The sequence below is a fragment of the Choloepus didactylus genome, chromosome 1 (genome assembly GCF_015220235.1).
Source record: "Choloepus didactylus isolate mChoDid1 chromosome 1, mChoDid1.pri, whole genome shotgun sequence".
Classification (NCBI taxonomy): domain Eukaryota; kingdom Metazoa; phylum Chordata; class Mammalia; order Pilosa; family Megalonychidae; genus Choloepus; species Choloepus didactylus.
Window position 1 is genome coordinate 205,164,365 of NC_051307.1, and position 20,507 is coordinate 205,184,871.

Below are 20,507 nucleotides of genomic sequence, written 5' to 3' on the forward strand. Positions count from 1 at the left end.
TCCTGCTCTGTGCCAGGGTCTGTGCTTGGGGCTTCATCTGTCCGTACCTCTAAGCTAGGAACTACCACCATCCTCATTCTACTGATGAGGATGCCAAGGCTCAGGGAGAGCAGTGACCCAGCTAGCTAGTGGTGGAGCTAGGATCCAAGCCCCTGCTCTGATTCCTGGCCCCCCTGCCATGTCCTCCTCACCAGGCTTCCTGACCAAGTGCATCCAGCTCTATGAGACCACGGTGGTGCGGCACGGCCTCATGCTCGTTGGGCCCACGGGCTCTGGCAAGAGCACTGTGAGTGGAGCCCAGTGGGCAGTCCTGTGTCCTGGCCAGTGGGTAGAGCAGCCTTAGTGTGGGCCTTGGCCTCCATTTGTAACTCTCTGGCCTCTAGAATACCCCCCCAGCCCCTGTGTCCCTCCCTGCTCCAACCCAGCTTCCCAGGGAGCCACGAGGCTCACTCTTGGGCCCATCTCCCCAGTGTTACAAAATCCTGGCAGCTGCCATGACACAGCTGAAAGGGCAGCCGTCCATCAGTGGTGGTGTCTACGAGGCCGTCAACTACTACGTGCTCAACCCCAAGTCCATCACGATGGGCCAGCTGTACGGGGAGTTTGACTTGCTCACCCATGAGTGGTGAGTGAGCCCTGGCCACCCCTGCAGCTGCCAGTCTGCCAGTGAGCACCCCGCCCTGGGCCTTTGGAGGCTGTGGGCCATGGGTCATCCTCTCCTTCCCCTTAACCCAATGGGATACTGCAAGCTCAGGCTCTGGAGCCCAAATGCCTGGGATTCTACTTATCACATCCTTGCTGAGTGACCTTCCTCACCCCTCATCTGCCAAGTGGGGGATAACAATGGCACTTTTATTGTGTAGTCTAACACATGGAGAGTGCTTGAACTGTGGGGAGTGCTTAGTAAATGTTGGCTGTTGTCATTTCCCAGGAGAGGTTGGTGGTCCCTCTTGGGGCCTCTGGTTTAGGGGGAGTGCTGGGGTGAGAACACAGTACTGGAACTGCTTCCTGTCTTCAGGCCCACGGTGTGACCCAAGGCGAGTCGTGTGGTCCCTCCTAGCCTCAGTTTCTCCAAAAATAAAATGTGGGTAATGAGAACACCCATCTGCAAAGCCTTGGTGAGGGTGGGATGTCCATGAGAAGGCGCTTACTGAGGTTCAGGGATACTCACCCCCAGGTTCAGGTGACACCCCCCCAAAGGTTTGGGGACCACCAAGGGTCCAGGTGACCATCAAGGGGGCTGGGGCATGGATAAGGCTTCTCATCACAGGGGAGCATTTTAAGAGTCTAAAGGGGTAGGTGCCCACTGCTAATCTCATTTGCCTTTAAGTGTGAGCTGTGGAGAAGGGTCCACAGGTCAAATTTTGTTTTGAGCCTGAACTGCAGAAGAGTAGGGCCTGCCTCATCTTTCTCACTGCCCAATCCTGCTCCGGTGGGGGCTGATTTTTCTTTTAAAAACTCGGTTGATTTGCAGCCAAGGAAGGTGAGGATTTGCCTTTCTAGACCCCATTTATCCTCAATCCATTCTTCCCATAGAGCTGTATTGTGATTTTTGGTTTATCAATATTCAGTATTCCCCCTATTTTAAAATGTTTAAAAAAAAAAGTTGTTTACTGCAGAACCCGACCATGGTGATTTCCCTTCCCTTCTTGTACAACTTTCTAGTTTCCTGGAGTAAACAAGTCTCTGTTTTTCGTTTGCTCAGTTTTCTATGTGGCAAGAACTGATTTCCCCCAAACCTGATGGAGAACTGTGAAAGCGCCCTCAGAACCGTTTCCTACTGGGTCAGCCACATGGGCCCTCGGGGGCCACAGCCTCGTGTTCACATAGGCCTGGCCACTTTCTCGGCCACTGCCAGCTGTTAGCCTGGCATTGCCCGTTCCCAGCCTCCTGAGAACTCCCTTTGCCTCTTGTCTGGATTGGGTCTCCATTTCTTGGACTCCAGGTCTTCTGCTTTCTTGGTTTGCACCCTCAAATGAAGGAGCCCACCCTCCAGGAGCTTCCTGGAAATTATGCATAAAAGGGAAATTCTTGAGCCCTTGCATGTCTGAAAATGTCTTTATTCTACCTTTGCATATGATTGATCAGTTTGGCTGAGTATAGAATTCTAAGTTGAACACCTTTTTTTCCTCAGAAATTTGAAGGCTTTGCTGCACTGACTTCCAGTGTTTCTTTGAGAAGTCTGATATCATTCAGCTTCTCAATAGGATTTGTTTTCTTATTTCTGGAAACTTTCAAGATCACCTCTTTATGCCAGTATCATGAAATTTCTTGATGATGTGCCCTAGTGTGGATTCTTTGAAAATACATTGTCAGGGAAGTCAGTGGGTCCTTTCCATCTAGACCAGGACTCAGCAAACTACTGCCCTTGGGCCAGATTTGGCCTGCCACATATTTTTGTAAATAAACTTTTTTTGGGACACAATCATGTCTGTTTGTTTATATATTATCTATGGCTACTTTCATACAACCATGAGTGATAGAGTCTATATAGCCCCCAAAGCCCAAAATATTTATTATTGAGCCCTTTACAGAAAAATTTTCTCAACCTTTGATCTAGATCTCTGAGTTCTTCAGTTCTAAGAAATTTTCTTGATTATGTCTTTGATAATGTCCTTGCTTCTTTAGTCTTTCTTTCTGGGACACCCATTAAACAGATGTTAGGCCTTCAGGATTGATCCTTTACTTTTGTTTCCTTTTGTCCATCCTTGATCTTTTTGTATAACTTTCTGAAAGATTTTATTTACTTTCTCTTCTAACCCTTCTATTATTTTGTTTTTAGGTTTTCTCCTCTCTTCTGGTTCCTTTGTTTCTGTTCATTCGTTTTAGTCTCCGCCGATCATGGTGGAGGCTTTTCTCAATTTGCTAGTCATCAGGACTGTGTGGTCACATTTAAGAATGACCATATGGGAGCGCTAGGTGGGGGTGGGGCTTGCCATGTGGGTGGCTTCACTGCAGGGCAGCTGGATGGAGAGCCCGAATGTCAGCGCCTGAAGGGTTTTCTCTGCGGCTAGTCAGTTTCTTCACAGAAGAAGCCTTCAGTCTGCTGCTGGGGATGTCCCAGTGTTCTGGAAACCCAGTGGGAGATGGGAACTGGGGAGAGGGACTCATCCATCTTTCCCTGTGTGGGTCTTCACTGTGCCCCCCATTGCTAGTGAAGCGTGTCATACACATCCCCATGCAGTCTCCTGTGTGGGTGGGTGGTGGGCATGGACGTCAGGCCCCTAGAGCCTTCCTGGATTCTGGCAGGGACCGGCCAGTTCTTGTGGTGCACCCCCTGCCCCCTGCCCTCTCTGCTATGTCAGTTCCCCTCCCCATCTCTTTTCATCCTCCAGAACTGCGTGGGCCTCCATTTCTGCACGTACATTCTCCCCCATTCCCTTTTTGCCTTTGGGAATCTCATCTTTTATCTTCCTTTAATGTAAGTGTAGTGGAGATTCAGTGGGGGAAGGAGGGTGCAGGGGTGGAAAATAGCACATATTTTTATTATGCCACATTAAACAGAAAAGTCCTATTATAATTTTTAAATGAAAGAAGATATTGGAGGGAAAATGAGCAGAGTGGGGCCAGCCTGACCACTGGGTCTCGCTGGCAGCCAACTATGTTTGCTGCCCTGCCTGCCTGGCACCTACAGCCCTCTCCTCCCCGGTGGCTGCAGGACAGACGGGATTTTCTCCTCCCTCATCCGGGTGGGGGCCATTGCCTCCGACACCAACAAGAAGTGGTACATGTTTGATGGGCCGGTGGATGCCGTCTGGATTGAGAACATGAACACGGTGCTAGATGACAACAAGAAGCTGTGCCTCAGCTCCGGGGAGATCATCAAGCTCACAGAGGTGCACCCACCTATCCATCACCCAGCTCTCCTCTGAGACTGGGTGGGCCCGTCCCCTCCCTCCCTCCATCCTTCCTTTCCCGGCCAAAGCTGCCTCTTAGGTAGCCATCGGGAACCCCCCCCCCCCCCAACTAGGAGCCAGCCAGCGCCCCTCCCCGGCTCCAAGCTCTCGCACCTCTGCCATGTCCTGCACAGCTGCCCCAGCCCACCCTTTCAGCCAGACCCACTTTCTGTGAGGTTCTGAGCCCGGGGCCAGGACAATCGCCCACAGCTCTCATGTTGATGCTGCCTTGTGCCTCCCAGACCCACGTTAGCCTTGTTGACTCATTCTGAGTCAAGTGCCCACTCTGGTCCCGGCGGCATGCCCGGGGTCTGGGGACAGGTGTGCAGACCTGGCTGCAGGGGCCTGCCTAGCACACGAGGGGCACTTCCAAGAGACATAAGAACAGTCCATGGCAGGCTGCACTAGCCAGCTTCCTGAGCCCTTCTGAGAGCACCTGGAAGCCAATGTGAAACTGTGTCTTTGTGCACAAGTATGACGCTCTGGAGCAAGCACACAGCTCTCATCAGGTTTCCCTAGGGCTCCAGGGTCCCCCAAAGACCCACACCAGGCTGCCTAGAGAGCTCCCAGGAATCTCCCAACTTCACCTCCTCCTCAGGCCTCCAGAGAGGGCCATATTATCAGCTAAGCCCTAGGAGGTTCTGCATCCCTCCCCTAGCACCCGCTCACAGGGTGGGCAGCCCCTCTCCATGGCCCTGCAGCCCTTCTCTCAGCCCCAGGGGCTGGCAGCCAGCCCACTCACACTGCCCACCTTGGCACCAGGCAATGACCATGATGTTCGAGGTGCAGGACCTGGCAGTGGCCTCGCCAGCCACAGTGTCCCGCTGCGGCATGGTGTACCTGGAGCCCAGCATCCTGGGGCTCATGCCTTTCATCGAGTGCTGGCTGAGGAACCTCCCCACCTTGCTGAAGCACTATGAGGAGGAGTTCAAGGCCCTCTTTGTCAGCTTCCTGGAGGTAGGTGAGGCCAAGGATGTGCCAGCCCAGGCAGGGCAGTGGGCCCTGCAGCTGCCAGCCACACGCGCTGGCCGTGGAGCTGACCAGGCCCGGCACCACCCCCTGCAGGAAGCTATCACCTTCGTTCGGATCTCAGTGAAAGAGGTGATTGCCTCCACCAACAGCAACCTGACCATGAGCCTCCTCAAGCTGCTCAGCTGCTTCTTCAAGCCGTTTCTGCCCAGAGAGGTATGGCCCGGAATAGTGCAGCTGGAGGCTCTGACCCTCTACCCAACCCTCTCCTTGCCTGGGCCACCTGAGGGCTCTGAATCCTGAATCCAGCTTCCTGAAAGAGAATCTTGGGGCATGGGACCAACCCACCCAGTCTGCTGTGGTGGGAGGCCAGGGCCTCCAAGCCCAGATCCAGCCCAGGGCCCAGCCATAACGGGAAGGATTCTCAGGGAAATGGCATGTGAGCAGAATAGACATACAGCATCTACCAGAAGACACAGAGAAACAGCCCTGGGTGGTGGAGGCCAAGGTGTGCTTCCCCGGCCTCCTGAGGCCACTCAGTGCTGTTCCTGACTTAGCCTGATGCTGTCTTTCTGACTTCAGGGCCACAAGAAAATACCCCCTGAGAAGCTGAGTCGCATCCCAGAGCTGATCGAGCCCTGGTTCATCTTCTCCCTGGTCTGGAGTGTAGGAGCCACAGGGGACAGTATGAGCCGCATCAGCTTCAGCCAGTGGCTGAGGAGAAAGATGATCCTGGAAAATGTAAGAGGTGGCAGCCCCCAGGCCTGGGTCCGAGTCTGGGAGGCGTATACTGAACGCTGAGCATTCTGGGGCTGGCTGCCCAGGCCCAAGCCTCTGGGGACAGGCTCTGGGAGAAGAGTTTTTAGCTACCCAGATCTCCTGGCCTCACAGCCCAATTCTCTTCCTGGTCACTTGTAGATGACCCTGCACTTCCCGGAAGAAGGGCTGGTGTTTGATTACAGGCTAGAGGATGGAGGGATCAGCAGTACCAATGACGATGAGGATGAGGATGAAGAGGGCAAGCAGGTGGCTACAGACTCACCTGGACTGGGCAGGGAGGGCCCCACCGGGCAGCGGCTGTCTTCCTTGATGAATAATGACCACAGAGAGGAGGCCACATTGACAGCCACCAGGTCTCAGGGTGGGGGGTCATTTGCACCATCTCATAAATCCTCCCAGCCCCACAATGGTTGTGCTCATTTTCCTGACAAGGAAACTGAGGCTCAGACAGTCACATTCAGCTAGTTGGTGGCAGAGCTGCACTTGAACTGGGGCTGGGAGCTGTCCCAACCTCACGCACTGCCTCCCCTTTGTTGATGCTGAGCCTAGGGACTGGGCTGCTTCAGTTCTACTTTAAAAAGCCCATTTGCCCAGGTGCTGGGCTCCTCAGGGGGCAGGGCACAAGCCTGCAGTGGCCTGCCTTGCTGTCCCTGGCCCCACTGCCAGCCAGCAAGGGCTCCATGACCCAGTCCATGTTCCAGGTCCAGGACTGCAGCCCTAGAGGAGGGGGCAAAGAGGCATCTGTGGAGAGCTGGTGGTCCCTGTGTGGGGTCCTGACTAAGGGCTCACAAAGCACATTTGGATCTAATGGTCAGAACTATCCCCAGTGGGATGTGTTGGTTCAGCCATTGAGGGAGGACTGCAAGCTGGGGCAGGGCTGTGGGTGAAGGGATTTGTGTAGGTGGGGATGGGAGAGGAAGCTGGGCCAGGGGACCTTGCAGCATCCAGCTGATGCCAACATGATGGTTCTGGCCCCCACATCCCTTGGGTATCCTGAAGCCAAACAGCAAAGGCCTTTGCTGAACAAAGGCCTTTCTGAGGAACCCAGTTCCCAGAGCACTTCCTTCATGTGGAGACCCAAAGTCCTCAGGGGGCCCCCGACCTGGGCAGCTGTATGCAGACAGTGCTCCCCATTCCTGGTGGTTTGTACTGGGAGACACTACCCCATTCAGCAAGCAGGGCCCGGGGCTTCCTATTATTGTCAGAAGCAGTCCCCCACCTGGGCTCTCTTGCCAAGGCCCAGTGGTGCAGATCCTTGCCCACTGCTGCATTTGGCAACATGGCCACAGCCAGGGGTGGGGCGTGCAGGAGCTCCAGCCTCATCCCCTGAGTCATCTGCGGTTCCAGGTCTCGTGGGTGAGGTGGATGGACCCCTCAGTTCCTTTCACCATGATGCCGGACACCAACTACTGCGACATCATCGTGCCCACCATGGAAACCGCGCAGATGGCCTACCTGCTGGACATGCTGCTCACCAACCACAAGCCCGTGGGTGCCCCGCCCCACCCCCACCCCCACCCCCACCCAGGCCCAGGTCAGGCGTGGCTAGCCGCCTGTGCACTCCCCAGGTGCTGTGCATCGGGCCCACAGGCACAGGAAAGACTCTGACCATCACCGACAAGCTCCTCAAGAACCTGCCGCTGGAGTACATCAGCCACTTCCTCACCTTCTCGGCCCGCACCTCGGCCAACCAGACCCAGGACCTCATTGACAGCAAGCTGGACAAGAGGCAGGCACCTCGTTTCTTCCTCAGCCCCACTATGCCCTAGCTGGGCCGAACCAGCTGCTATTTCACATCACCCCCAAATTATGCTCCTGGGTTCATCAGAAACAAGGGTCCCCAGGGTCCCTTGCAGATTGCTTCAGAGCCTTCTTTCCTTGGTGAACTCCTGAGTCTCTCAGTGGGTGCTCGTTCCGGGCTGGGCACCCAGGTGGGGAGTGGGGTGGGGAGACCTTTGAGACACCTGCTACCCCTGTTATCTATCTGCCTCCGAGGCAAGGCTCCCCTGGAATGGACTCTGACTCGACTGGGGTCAGCCCCAGGGACTGGGCTCACGCGGCCCCTCACTGCAGGCGCAAGGGTGTGTTTGGGCCCCCCCTGGGGCGCAACTTCATCTTCTTCATTGACGACCTGAACATGCCGGCCCTGGAGACGTACGGTGCCCAGCCGCCCATCGAGCTGCTGCGCCAGTGGATGGACCATGGCGGCTGGTATGACCGGAAGATCATCGGTGCGTGTGGGCCAGGCCAGGGCAGCAGGGTGCACGCTGGGTGTGCAGGGCCGGGGCGCGCAGCATCTCCATCAGGTGCAACAGGCGTGGGGCTGGGGCCCGTCACACCTTTAGGGGCCCAGAAATGCTTTAATTTCCTCTAAAATCAGGGAAAAGATGAATTTTTTAGTCAAAGAAAATGTTTGAATTATAGAATATGTACTTGCCTTTACACCAATATAGTTGTAAAATAAAATTTTACCTATTTTATGGAGGTGGGGGCCCGTGGAGGCAAAGGAGCCCAGGGCCTGGGAAGGTCATAATGTGGCCCTGGGCGAGGCACCCCTTCCTCACCTCCGGCCCTTGTTCCAGGAACCTTTAAGAACCTGGTGGACATCAACTTTGTCTGTGCCATGGGCCCCCCGGGCGGGGGCAGGAACCCCATCACCCCGCGGCTGACACGCCACTTCAACTACCTGTCCTTCGCCGAGATGGATGAGGTCAGCAAGAAGCGCATCTTCTCCACCATCCTGGGCCATTGGATGGGTGAGTGCAGAGGGGATGGGACGGGAGCATTGTGGCACAGGAGGCCATGGGCACAGGCAGAAGCCCAGGCCAGGTAAACCACACCAGGGGCAGGCAGGTGGCCACGGGATAGGGCGAAGCGGCTGAACCACTGACCTCAACCCTGGCTTCGCCACTTACTCAGCCACTTTACCTGTGGCAAGTTCGTGAACCTTTCCACCTCAGTCTCTCCATCTGTAAAATGGGCAATGAGATCAGTACCCACTCCCCCGTGTCATGTGGGTTAAGTAAGACACTGCATGTAGAGCATATGGCATGAAGCCTGGCACATGCTGCTTGCTGGGTATATGATATACATATGAGTACATATGTACACTCACCCATATATATTCACATGTATGTTAGCACTTGCATAGAAATGCTGGTGGAAGGATGTTAGTCTTACAAATCAGGAAAAGCCACTAAGATAGAACAGACAGGGTGGCCCTGGTCTTCCATGGGGCTTGGGGAAAAGTCTTCCCTGGGATGCTGTTTCCCCCCAGCCCACCTCCCACCCACCCAACACACACTCTGACCTTTGAGCTCCACTTGGCACCATGCTAGCTGGGGGTGGGGGGGAGGCGGGAGTCAGGCTTCCGTCCTCTGGCCTGGCGTGCCCTGCCTTCAGGGGCTACAGGCCAGGATTTACCTGCATGTCCAGCTTCAGGGTGGGGGCATGTTACCCTGAGGAAGGGGTGGTTGGGTGGCTGCTCTGGGAGCTTCCCAGCTGGGCTCAGCCAGCAGAGGTGGGCAGTGAGGGAGCCTCCTAACTGAGCCCCATGTCTCTCCCATGACACTCTAGATGGACTCCTTGGAGAAAAAAGCTACCGGGAGCCTGTGCGTAAGTACCGCCCAGGCTGGGCCCAGGGAAGGCCTAGATGGGGAAGGGTGTAGTCCCGGGATAAGGTCCTGGCTCCATGGCTGTGGTGTGGGCTGGACACGAGGGGCACAGTGACCCATCCTCAGGCTCCTGTGGGGTTCTTGGGTTGCTGGGTACCAGACCAGCACTGCCGGCCTCCAGGCGCTCCTTCATCCATTCATCTAGCTGTCAGTCCTTCCGTGCCTGAGCTTAGTGCCTGATGGGTAATAGGTACAAAGTAAGTGTAGGGTGAATGAATGAATAAAGGAATCCAACAATCTCCCACCCTGTGCAAAGAACCGGAGGCTCAGAAGAAAGCTTGTGTCTGCCCCCTCCAAGGAATGCAGGAGAGCTGGGAGAGCTGCACACGTCCTCTCCTTGCCACCATACTCTACCCCAAACCCATAGAGGCCATCAGAAGACAACTCCCTCTTTTGGCCTCCATATCCACTTGCTTACCTGCATCTGGCCTCTTTCGTGGCTGTGTCCTCTCCTGTTAGTGGGAACAAACTTCCCTGCTCCCACGTGAGGCCAGCCCCTCCTCTTGGGTCTGAAACCAGTCCCCTCTGTCCTGCTCTGGGACATGGCTCCCCTCCCCTTCTCTCCCACAAAACCCTAGTATTCCCCTCTTCCCTGGACCATTCCGGCAACATACAAACGCATTCTGATCTCTCCCATCTTACAAACAAAAAGATAAAACAAACCCTCTTGGCCCCTTTCCCACCCATCCCTGGCCACCACCTTGACAGCAGACTCCTCAGAAGCATCGTCTCTTCCTGCTGGCCCCCAACCCTCTCTTCCCACTTTCCCATGAGCCCCCACCACTCCCCTGAGAGTGCTCCACTCAGCCAGACCCAGAAGCCAGCTCTCAGGCTCGTCCTGGGCTGTGGGCGGCGTTCCCGGCCCTCCGCCCTCCCAGGCCGCCCCTCTCAGGTTGGCTTGGTCTCCACCCTCTTCTCTTCTTTAACAGCTCTCTTCTCAACAATCTCATCCCGCCCCTGGCTGGCAACACCATCTTGGTGCTGATGACACCCAAGTTCATGTCCTCAGCCCAGACCTTGCCCTTAAACCCCAACTCCACACCATCCCTCAGAAGTCCCCTTGGCAGCTCAGATTTCATGTGTCCAAAACCAAACTCCTGGTCGCCCCTCCCACCCCCAACACTCTTCTCGTCCAGGTGACAGTAGCTCCTTCCTCCCAGTTCCTCTGGACAGAGCCCTGACCTCGTGCTCATTCCCCTTTCTCTCACACCCACATCTGATCTGTCAGGAGACCTTACTGGCTCTCCCTTGGGAATACTCCTCAAATATGGCCTCTGCTCGCCACCCCCTGCCACCACCCCATCCTCGCTCACCTGCCTATTGCAGCAGGCCCCTCCCTGGGCTCCCCTCTTCTGCTTTCACCTCTTACAGTCTTCCTCCATTTGCAGCCCCAGGGACCCCATCAAAACTTTAAGCTAGAACATGTCCCTCCTCTGCTCAGCCATCTCATCCAGTCAAAAGCCCAGGTCCCCACTGTGGAGGCAAAGCCGCCCCGGTCTGCTCCTCCTCACTGCTTGGCTCTCATCTGCCCCCACCTGCCCCCTCCTCGCCGTCCCTCTGCCCGGACCTCGCTGTTTCCCATTACGTGCGTGGCTGCTTCTCACTTCTTCAGGTCTCTGCTCAAATGCTCCCCTTGTCAATGAGTCCTCTCCCTGCATGTTGTGTAAAATTGCCCCCTCATCCAACCCTGGCACCCCCCCAACCTCTGCCCCGCTGTGGGTTCCCCGCAGCAGCCCTCATCGCCCACTCCCGGCCTGTGTTGCTTGGGGACCTGTTCACAGTCTCTCTGCCCTGTGAGAAGGTCAGCTGCTGAGGAGGAAGGATGTGTTTGTTTGGGTCACCCTCGATCCCCAAGACCTAGAATGGTGCCTGCATTAATGAACAAGCCCCACTCTGGGGCCAGTGAGCCCTCCTACCCCCGCTTTCCTTCTTTCCCATTCTGGGGACTCCCTCCGCCCCAAGTTCCCACCAACAGAATCTTGGGGCCCAGAAAAGAATCAGATATTTTTCAAAGAGCAAATGGGTTGTTAGTGGCAAAAATGCAGGCTGGAGGTCCAGGGTGGGTGGTGAGCCCCAAAGGCCAGGGCTGAGCTCCACGAAGCCTGTGAGGATCACGTGAGGCCAACAGCGAGCCCATGACCCCTCACAGGCCAGAAGGGCCCTAGGTACCACCGGCTCCCTAGTGCCCCCATTCCCCAGGGCACAAACATGCTGACAGGCTGGGTCTGGAATGAGGGGTGTTAAAGGAGGAGTGAGAGTGGGGTACTCCTCACTTGGGAGGAACATCCAAGAGGGGCTAGAGGATGTTGAATCTGAGCCTGCCAGCTGGGGAAATGGCATCCAAGGGGAGAGCTGAGGCCCAGCAAGGGCAGGGAGGTTAGAATCTGCAAAGTGTGACCAAGAAGCTGCCCGTGTGACCTGGGCCCACTGCCCTGTTCCCACAGCCGGGGCCCCCAACATCGCCTACCTCACAAATCCCCTTGTGGAAGCCACCATCATGGTGTACTCCACCATCACCTCCCAGCTGCTGCCCACGCCGGCCAAGTCCCACTACACCTTCAATCTGAGGGACCTCTCCAAGGTCTTCCAGGGCATGCTCATGGCCGACCCAGCCAAGGTCGAGGTAAGGCTCCAGCAGGCCCTTCCCTGGGGTGCGCCCCTCCCCCCGCCCCTACACAGCCCTCCCTGGCCCCACATTTCCAGTGGGACTGGGACCTCGCAGGCACTTGGGCAGCTGAGTCCCATCTGAAGGTCAAACCCGTGATGCCTGGGATGGCAGCTGTGGTGGGGATCGCACAAAGGAGAGAGCCAGGGTAGACGGGGGAGAGAGAGAGTTCCAGCGGAGGCCCTGTATGTGCAAAGAGTTGGAGGGTAGAGATAGCACGGTGCCTTCCAGGAACCAGAGACACCCGGTAGGTAGAACAGAAGAGTGACCTGGAATGGGGTGGACAGTTGTGCTGGGTGGGGGCAGACTCTGTGGGCCCACAGGGCACAGAGCTCAGCCTTCGTCCTGAGGGTGATGGGGAGCCATGGGGGATGGGGGACGGATTTGCCTTTTGGAAGAGTCCTCAGCCCACACGTGGGGAATGGATGAGTCAGTGTGTGTGGAGCCCGGGGCCAGGGAGAGAGCACGAATGGGTCAGAAGCCGGCTCTGGCCTTGCTGAGCTCAGAACCAAAGCCATCGAGAGAGGAGGCCAGAGGGTCCCGAGGAGACCTTCAGTCACCCAAGGAGAGACAAGAAAGCTGGGTCAGGAGTGGCAGCAAGTCAGTGGGACTGGGGCAGTCACTAGATGTGACACATGGGCAGGGTGTAAGGAGAATGAGGCATCCCTCCTGGACTTGGGGTCGGGGAGCCACAGGGGCCATGGGAGGGGGCAAGTGATGACTTGGAGGTGCCCTGCAGGCACTTGGCTAACTGGGCCTGGCCCTGGGTGGCTGGCGAGGCCCAGGCAGTGCTGTGTGATTCATGCAGTCCTTGAGTGTCAGCAACACGCCTGCAAGCAGCCCCTGCACGTGGTCCCAGCTAAGGGATTCCCCCGCCCTCCTGCCCCGGGGACTTGGAGAGGCGGCTGGGGACAGACACTGGTGATGCTGGGCCGGCTGCAGGACAAGGTGCAGCTGCTGCGACTGTGGTACCACGAGAGCTGCCGCGTGTTCCGCGACCGGCTGGTGAACGAGGAGGACCGCACCTGGTTCGACCAGCTCCTCGAGAGCCACATGGAGCATTGGAAGGTGGCCTTCGACAAGGTCTGCCCCTTCCAGCCCATCCTCTATGGAGACTTCATGTCTCCAGGCTCCGACGTCAAGTCCTACGAGCTCATCACCAGCGAGAAAAAGGTAGGGGGCCCAGCCTGGGCCCCTGTCCTGGTGCCCCAGCCCTGGTGGGACCTCCTTGCTCTGCCTCCCTGGGCCCCACACTTCCTGAAAGGCCACCATGCTGTGGCCAGAAAGTCAGGCCACTGGGTGAAAGTTCCTGGAATCAGGACCTCCTGGTGAACCCCAGAGGGAACAGGCGGGGAGGGCCCTGACCCTGACCCTCAGGCCTGGGGGTGTCCTTCGCAGGCTCTCCCCACCTCCTTCAGGAAGACTGGCTTCTCAAGGCCCAACAGCCTTCCTATCACAGGGGGCACGGGCCCGGCCGTGAGAGGGGTTGAGCTGCCAGTCAGGGTGCGTCCACCTGCCTGGGGACGGAGGGGAACCCAGCTCTCCCCACCTCCTCCCCTGGCCCCCTAGATGATGCAGGTGATCCAGGAGCACATGGAGGACTACAACCAGATTAACACGGCCAAGCTGAGGCTGGTCCTCTTCATGGATGCCATGAGCCACATCTGCCGCATCAGCCGCACCCTGCGCCAGGCTCTGGGCAACGCGCTCCTGCTGGGCGTGGGTGGCAGCGGCCGCAGCTCCCTCACTCGGCTCGCCTCACACATGTGAGGGTCCCCAGGCGTGGTGGGCAGGGGGCAGCAGGTGGCAGATTGTCGTTTCCATCCCTGCTCTTCCACAGTGATGGAAGCTTGGGGCAGCCCTGAGTAGATCCTCCGAGCGCCTGGGCTTCTGGAAGGACTGGGAAGGAGTCCTGGGCTCTGAGGAGAGGCAGCAGCTGTGCCCTGTGGTGCTGCAGGGAGGGAGGTATAGCCACAGTCATCTAGGAGGGCTTCTTAGAGGAGGTGACTGTGAGTCTGGCCTCACAATTGGAGCTGGGAAGGTGGAAGGGAAAGCATTCCAGGGTGAGGGAACAGCTTGGGCAAAGGACTCTGGGCCTGGAGAGTCTGCTGGTCTGCCCATCATGGGAGCAAGATGACCTCTAGATGGCCAGGGTGGGATGTGGGCACCCACCAGCCCTTCAGCACCTGGCCCCAAGTTCCTGGCATGCCCCGACCCAAACTCCTGCCTTTAGGGCCGAGTATGAGTGCTTCCAGATTGAGCTATCCAAAAACTACGGCATGACTGAGTGGCGTGAGGATGTCAAGAGGGTCCTGCTCAAGGCTGGCCTGCAGAACCTTCCCATCACTTTCCTGTTCTCAGACACCCAGGTACCACTATGGCGGGCAGCGGTGGGGTTCAGGGCACATCCTGCAAGGGGGTCAGGGCTTGGAGCCCAGGTCACTGTTGGTTGGAGCAGACCCCAAGAGGGACTGTCGAGAGCAGGCAGGGCCCCAGGTGGGCAGTTTGGGGACCAAACCCAGCCTCCCAGAGCTAAGGGAGGGTAGCTCATTACTCGGGCAGCATGGTCAACCACAGGTGACCCCTCACTTGCTAGCCGATGGCTTCCACCTCAAGGACCACAGGACAGGTACCTGAAGTTTTGGTGTGGGTATCCATGGCTCACCTCTTGGGGGTTGCTCCATCTGGGCCCTCTAGGCATGAGGTGTCTCCCCAAGTCTCTGAAAGAAAGAGAGGTTGTGGCTCTGGGCCACAGACGAAGCAGCACTTAAGACTGGCTTGTGGTCAGATTTGGGCCTAGACTGGAGCTTGGGAATGTGCCCCACCCTGAGCCAAGGGCCCCTCTGCTCCCAGCCCTGCCCCTATTCCATAGCTCCCTTCTGGCAGCCACTGAGATAGGACAGCAAGGTGCCCTCTGGCAGAGACCAGGCCCTGGCCATACAAGTTGGCAAGAACCCATTTCTACCCATTCCATGATTTCCTCAGGAGAGTAAATGGAGGCACAGAGAAGTCTGGAAAGGGAGGAGGAAGACACCACCTCTCCTAGCCATGACGCTGGGCCCTTCTACAGCCTAGGGATGGTATCAGGGGCTGCAGGAGGGCAGGCGTGGACACAAGTCCTGGACCCTTGACTTAGGAAGTCACTGGTGTGCCCTGGTCCTATCTGAGCCTCAGTTGCATGGTCTATACAGTGGGACTCTTGTGAGGGTCCAGAGAAACTGTAGTATGGAGCCCGACCTGGGGGACATCATCAAAGCTTAGCTGGCCCATCCCTTCTTCCTCCCCAGATCAAGAACGAATCCTTCCTGGAAGACATCAACAATGTCCTGAACTCGGGTGACATTCCCAACCTCTACAACCCCGAAGAGCAGGACCAGATTGTCAACACTATGCGGCCCTATATTCAGGAGCAGGGCCTGCAGCCCACCAAGGCCAACCTCATGGCTGCCTACACCGGGCGCGTGCGCAGCAACATCCACGTGGTGCTGTGCATGAGGTGCAGGCAGCTGTCATGCAGAGGCGCAGGGCTGGGCAGTGGGGGGCTGACCCCAGGGTAGCTGGAGGCCTGGGTACTTTGCCACTGGGCCCCGGCTGCCATGCCCTTGGCATGGTCCCCACCAATGCCAGGGTTCCTGGGGTTCTGAGTTGGTGTCTTGGCCTCATTTGGAACCCTGGCCCCCAGCCCCATCGGAGAGGTCTTCCGAGCTCGCCTGAGGCAGTTCCCCTCCCTGGTCAACTGCTGTACCATCGACTGGTTTAACGAATGGCCAACAGAGGCCCTGGAGTCTGTGGCCACCATGTTCCTGAATGAGATCTCAGAACTGGAGGCCACCTCTGAAGTAATTGAAGGACTGGTAGGTTCCTTGGTGAGAAGCAAGCCCTCAAGGGGAGCTGCTTGGTTTCTGGTTTGGGCACAGGGTCATAAAGGCCTGGGTGAGACGCCCATCTTCCAGTGACTGTAAGCCTTTGGGTAGGTAGTAGAATGTGTCTAAGCCTCAGATTCCTCATCTGTAAAATATGGGGACCCCCATAGTCATCAGGGTGGGCCGATAGTTAAAGGGTGGCTTTTTCTCTTATTCCCTGAGGGCTCTTTGGCAGTTTTCTTCTAAGAGCCTCTCACACAAACCTGGAGGCCACAGGTGGGGGGTGGGGATAGATTCATCTGACTCAACTTGAAAGAGTGGTGGTCATTGGGGCTGAGAAGCAGGCTGAACCAACATTTCTCTGCCCAGCTCTGACCTCCAAGGAGGCCTATCAGGGAGAGGAAGGTCATGGGGCTATGACAAGGGCACTGGGTTCACAACTGAGAGACCCCTGGGTCTTTGTTCAAAGCCAGCTCTGTCCTTAACAGCTGTGTGACCTTGAGAAAGTCCTTTGACTTCTCTAGGCCTTGGGTCTTTCATCTGCAAACTAGGTGACCTTGACGTGGAGGTTGTGAGGGGATCACAGGAGAGTGAGGGTCTTATTTCCCTAGCTGCTAAAATAAATAACGCATAATGGGTTGTCTTTAACAACAGAATTTTTTGGCTAGGAGGTTTTGAGGCTAGGGGGGGCCCAAAATCAAGGCATCAGTCAAGTGATAGTTTCTGGGGCTGGCTGCTGTGATCCTTGTGTCCTTGGCTTTTCTGTCACATGCCAGTGCAAACAGGAAGTGTCTTCTTTCTCTTCCAGGTCCCATTACTTCCAGCTTCTTGCTTTCCATGGCTTCTCTCTTTCTGTGTCCAATTTCCTTTGCTTAAAAGAACTTCAGCCATATTGGGCTAAGGCCCACCCTCATTCAGTTTGGGTACCTTAACTAATAACATCTTCAAAGGTCCTATTTACAAATGGGTTCACAGCCACAGGACCAGGGGTTTAGACCTGAACATGCCTTGGGGGTGGGGGTGGCGTGATTCAGTCCCCATAGTGAGCATGAAGGGCCTCGAGTTTCCTGCCCATGGCTCCCTCCTTGGGACCAGGCTGCGGAGGCTTCCATGGCACTCCCGGTGTCCCATCTGTGCTGGGTTCTAAGAAGCTGGCATCAGTGGTCTCTCCTCCCCACAGATTCAGGTGTGTGTGCATATCCACCAGTCGGTGGCCAAGAAGTGTGCCGAGTACCTGGCTGAGCTGGCCCGCCACAACTACGTGACCCCCAAGAGCTACCTGGAATTGCTCAACATCTTCTCCACCCTCATTGGGCAGAAGAAACAGGAGCTGAAAACTGCCAAGAACCGCATGAAGAGTGGTCTCGACAAGGTGGGCCTTGAAGGAAGCCTGTGAACAATAGCTAGCGGCCTGTGGCTCTGCCCACTTGGTTGCCCCCAAACACTCGAGGCCAGGGTGGCCCGGCCCAGCCTTCCTAACCACAGCACACGGTGTTTAAACGGGAAGCTTCCTCCCTCATCACAAGAGCAAAAGCTGCCAGTCAAGGACAAGGCCAAAGCAGGACATCCACAGACACTCAAGGGACTGAGCCCCTTCCTCTTGGGTCCTCTGGGCAGCCTGTGCTGATGGTACCCTCAGAAGCTGCCTCTCACTTATGAATTAGGCCACCCTACGGGGCCCCCTCCCTGGCACTCCTAAGTCCAGCTCTCTCTCTGGTCCCCTCTCACACCTGTTTCCCCCTCTTTCCCGCCCCCCACCCAACTCCAGCTGCTGCGCACTTCTGAGGATGTGGCCAAGATGCAAGGGGAGCTGGAGATCATGCGCCCCCTGCTGGAGGAGGCTGCCAAGGACACCGCACTCACTATGGAGCAGATCAAGGTCGGGGGTGCTCCGCGGGCCGCCTCCCCGATCCCTGACCCTGTCTGAGGATCCTCGCCCCACCCGATACCACCACAAGATTGGTAGCTGCCTGCCCTCGGCAAGTTGTTTAGTCTCTGTTTATTCAACAAATGCTTGATCAGAACCTATTCTAAGCCAGGCAGTGCACTGGGCAGCAGATACAGGAAAAGAGTGAGGCAGATTCTGCCTGGCATGAGGCCCTGCAGTAGACATCATAGGTTTGTGTTTTCATTATAACAGCTTTCTGGCAGAAGTGTTCAAGTGTCTTGCTCTACGAAGTCAGTGTATTGAAAAACTTCCCAGCAGATGGGGAAGAAGGAATTTGTGGAAGGGGTACCTTTTTCTGTCGTGCATGAAGGCACCCCATGGGCTTAGGGTGCTGCCCTACTCCATGGACAGCTACGATCAAGCATGTAAAGTCCTGAGCCCCCTGCTCAGGACACTAGTGAGCAATCAGGATGCAGAAGGGGCTCCTGGCACTCCCAGATCTTTGTGGCCCATCACAGCTCCCATCTAGGGAGACTGGGATACAGAGAGGAGAAAGGGGAGGGGGGCATGTCAGTCCCTGCCCCTGGCCCCCAGAGCTGCCCAGGCGCTCCCTGCCTCCCACCCACAGGTAGACACAGCCATTGCCGAAGAGACCCGGAATTCAGTGCAGGCAGAGGAGATCAAGGCCAATGAGAAGGCCAGAAAAGCCCAAGCTATCGCTGATGATGCCCAGAAAGATCTGGATGAGGCACTGCCAGCCCTGGATGCAGCCCTGGCCAGCCTGCGCAACCTCAACAAGAATGACGTGACCGAGGTGGGTGGCCAGCCCTCCTGGGTGCTAACTCCCAGGCCCTCCCTCAACATATCCCTTGGGAGCCATGTGCCAAGAGGTGAGGGGAGAACTAGAGCCAGAACCCAGCCTCCTGCCAGGCCCTCCCTATACCAGCCCCAGGGCCCAAGTAGGGGCATGGGGAGAGCCTCCAGGACCCTGTGACCAGGCCTGGGTAAGAGAGCCACAGGCTGAGGCAGACCTTGGAGGATCTCCAGGTGTGGCCTTGATCCTGTGGTGGTGGAGGGGACTTGGTTGGTGGGGCTTGCCTGGTCTGGTGCTATCTCTGCCTGGGGATACCCACTTGGTGATGGGCTTCTCCCTTGCCCACCCCCGGCCCGGCCCACAGGTGCGTGCCATGCAGCGGCCACCTCCAGGTGTGAAGCTGGTCATCGAAGCCATGTGTATCATGAAGGGCATCAAGCCCAAAAAGGTGCCTGGAGAGAAGCCAGGCTCCAAGGTGGATGACTACTGGGAGCCAGGCAAGGGGTTGCTGCAGGACCCTGGTCGATTCCTCGAGGGCCTCTTCAAGTTCGACAAGGTAAGCTTGAGAGGCCCCTGGGCAGGGCCCAATGGGGCAAAGAAGCTGGGAAAGGAGCCTGCCCCATGATGGGGCCTAGGTGTGCTGCTGTCTCCATCCAGTCTCTGCCTGCCTCACCACCACCGCTTCACACAGCCAGCTGGGACCAGCTCCTGGCCCCAAAGGAGCTCTTGGTCTGGCAGGTTTGACTGGCAGACCCACTGACAGATGGGAATTGAGGAAACTGGGCCCTGGACAGGCTCCTGGGCACCATAGAGCATCACCCATAGTAGCTCTGAGACTCTGCAGCCTGTGCATCCTCTTTTGTGCCCTTTCCTCCCTGAGACCCTTGTCGCCTTGGCCATCCCCTCTCTCCCTTGGCCTCAGCTTCCTCCACCTGTCTCTGGGTTTCTCTGTCTGTCCATCTGGGCTCTCAGTGTCCACAGGCATGTGTCTCTCAGGGTCTGGGCCATGGTTTGGTCAGCCTGGAGTGCACAGCCCCCTTGGAGGGCCCCTCTCTAGTCCAGGCGGCTGCCTGTCCCACAGGGGCTAACCCTACCACCTGGGTGCCACAGGGGGAGGGTGGAGACCATGGCCCATCTTGACAGTGCTGGAGTCCCTGTGGGTTTCCCCATCTCTCATCCTCTTCCATCAGACTAGAAACCAGAAGCCCCACAGGCCTGATTAAGCCCCTCGGAGAGAAGTATCCAAGCCAGGAGTGCGCAAGGCTGGCTGGTGCTCAGGCTCTGGTCACTGGTAGCTTGTCAGCAATGCAGATACTTGGGAACAAGTGCCCCAGGGGGTGTGGTGGGCTCTCGGCATGGGGGGAATTATTACCCTTGAACATGAGCCTAGTCAGGGATCAGCACCTGGTCAGGAATCAGCACTCACTCATCTCCACTCCTGCCTTACTCTCAGGAAGCAGCCTTTGTCATTAAATGGGTTTTAAATGGGTCTGTGTATTATCAAATCCCAAGGCTGCTGTCCATCCCCAAGTACATCTCCAATCATATTCTTTGAAAACCTGGGAACATAGATGTTCCTTTTCTAGCCCACCTTTCTGGGTTGTGTTTTTTCCCTCAAGGAAAAAGACCTGCGCTGAGAGGCCCGCATGGGCCATGGGGCATAGAAGCAGGATCAGGGTGTCCCTCAGCAGGCCCCTTGGGCCCAGCAGACCCCTCCCCCATCCTCCCTGGGAAACAGCCTCCTGAGGCGCATGGTTCCCACCCCAGGACAACATTGGGGAGACGGTGATCAAAGCCATCCAGCCCTACATCGACAATGAAGAGTTCCAGCCGGCCGCCATCGCCAAGGTGTCCAAGGCCTGCACCTCCATCTGCCAGTGGGTGCGCGCCATGCACAAGTACCACTTCGTGGCCAAGGCCGTGGAACCCAAGCGGGTGAGGGCCAGGTAGAGCTGGGC

General features: G+C 56.9%; 1 protein-coding gene across 3 annotated transcripts in view; it reads left to right on the top strand.

Annotated features, from left to right (window-relative positions):
* Positions 1-20,507, top strand: part of DNAH1 (dynein axonemal heavy chain 1) — a 104,789-nt gene that overhangs the window by 74,181 nt on the left and 10,101 nt on the right. For all 3 annotated transcript variants that reach the window (XM_037797756.1, XM_037797757.1, XM_037797759.1), the window contains 23 exons: positions 195-286; positions 471-625; positions 3,659-3,836; positions 4,659-4,853; positions 4,962-5,081; positions 5,448-5,606; positions 5,784-5,891; positions 6,993-7,133; positions 7,214-7,374; positions 7,719-7,876; positions 8,228-8,401; positions 9,222-9,260; positions 11,764-11,942; positions 12,927-13,157; positions 13,554-13,750; positions 14,218-14,353; positions 15,272-15,480; positions 15,667-15,838; positions 17,028-17,219; positions 17,616-17,726; positions 18,364-18,549; positions 18,914-19,105; positions 20,317-20,484. In XM_037797756.1, the coding sequence (XP_037653684.1) occupies positions 195-286; positions 471-625; positions 3,659-3,836; positions 4,659-4,853; positions 4,962-5,081; positions 5,448-5,606; positions 5,784-5,891; positions 6,993-7,133; positions 7,214-7,374; positions 7,719-7,876; positions 8,228-8,401; positions 9,222-9,260; positions 11,764-11,942; positions 12,927-13,157; positions 13,554-13,750; positions 14,218-14,353; positions 15,272-15,480; positions 15,667-15,838; positions 17,028-17,219; positions 17,616-17,726; positions 18,364-18,549; positions 18,914-19,105; positions 20,317-20,484 (3,653 nt within the window). The remainder of the gene's footprint in view (positions 1-194; positions 287-470; positions 626-3,658; positions 3,837-4,658; positions 4,854-4,961; positions 5,082-5,447; positions 5,607-5,783; positions 5,892-6,992; positions 7,134-7,213; positions 7,375-7,718; positions 7,877-8,227; positions 8,402-9,221; positions 9,261-11,763; positions 11,943-12,926; positions 13,158-13,553; positions 13,751-14,217; positions 14,354-15,271; positions 15,481-15,666; positions 15,839-17,027; positions 17,220-17,615; positions 17,727-18,363; positions 18,550-18,913; positions 19,106-20,316; positions 20,485-20,507) is intronic.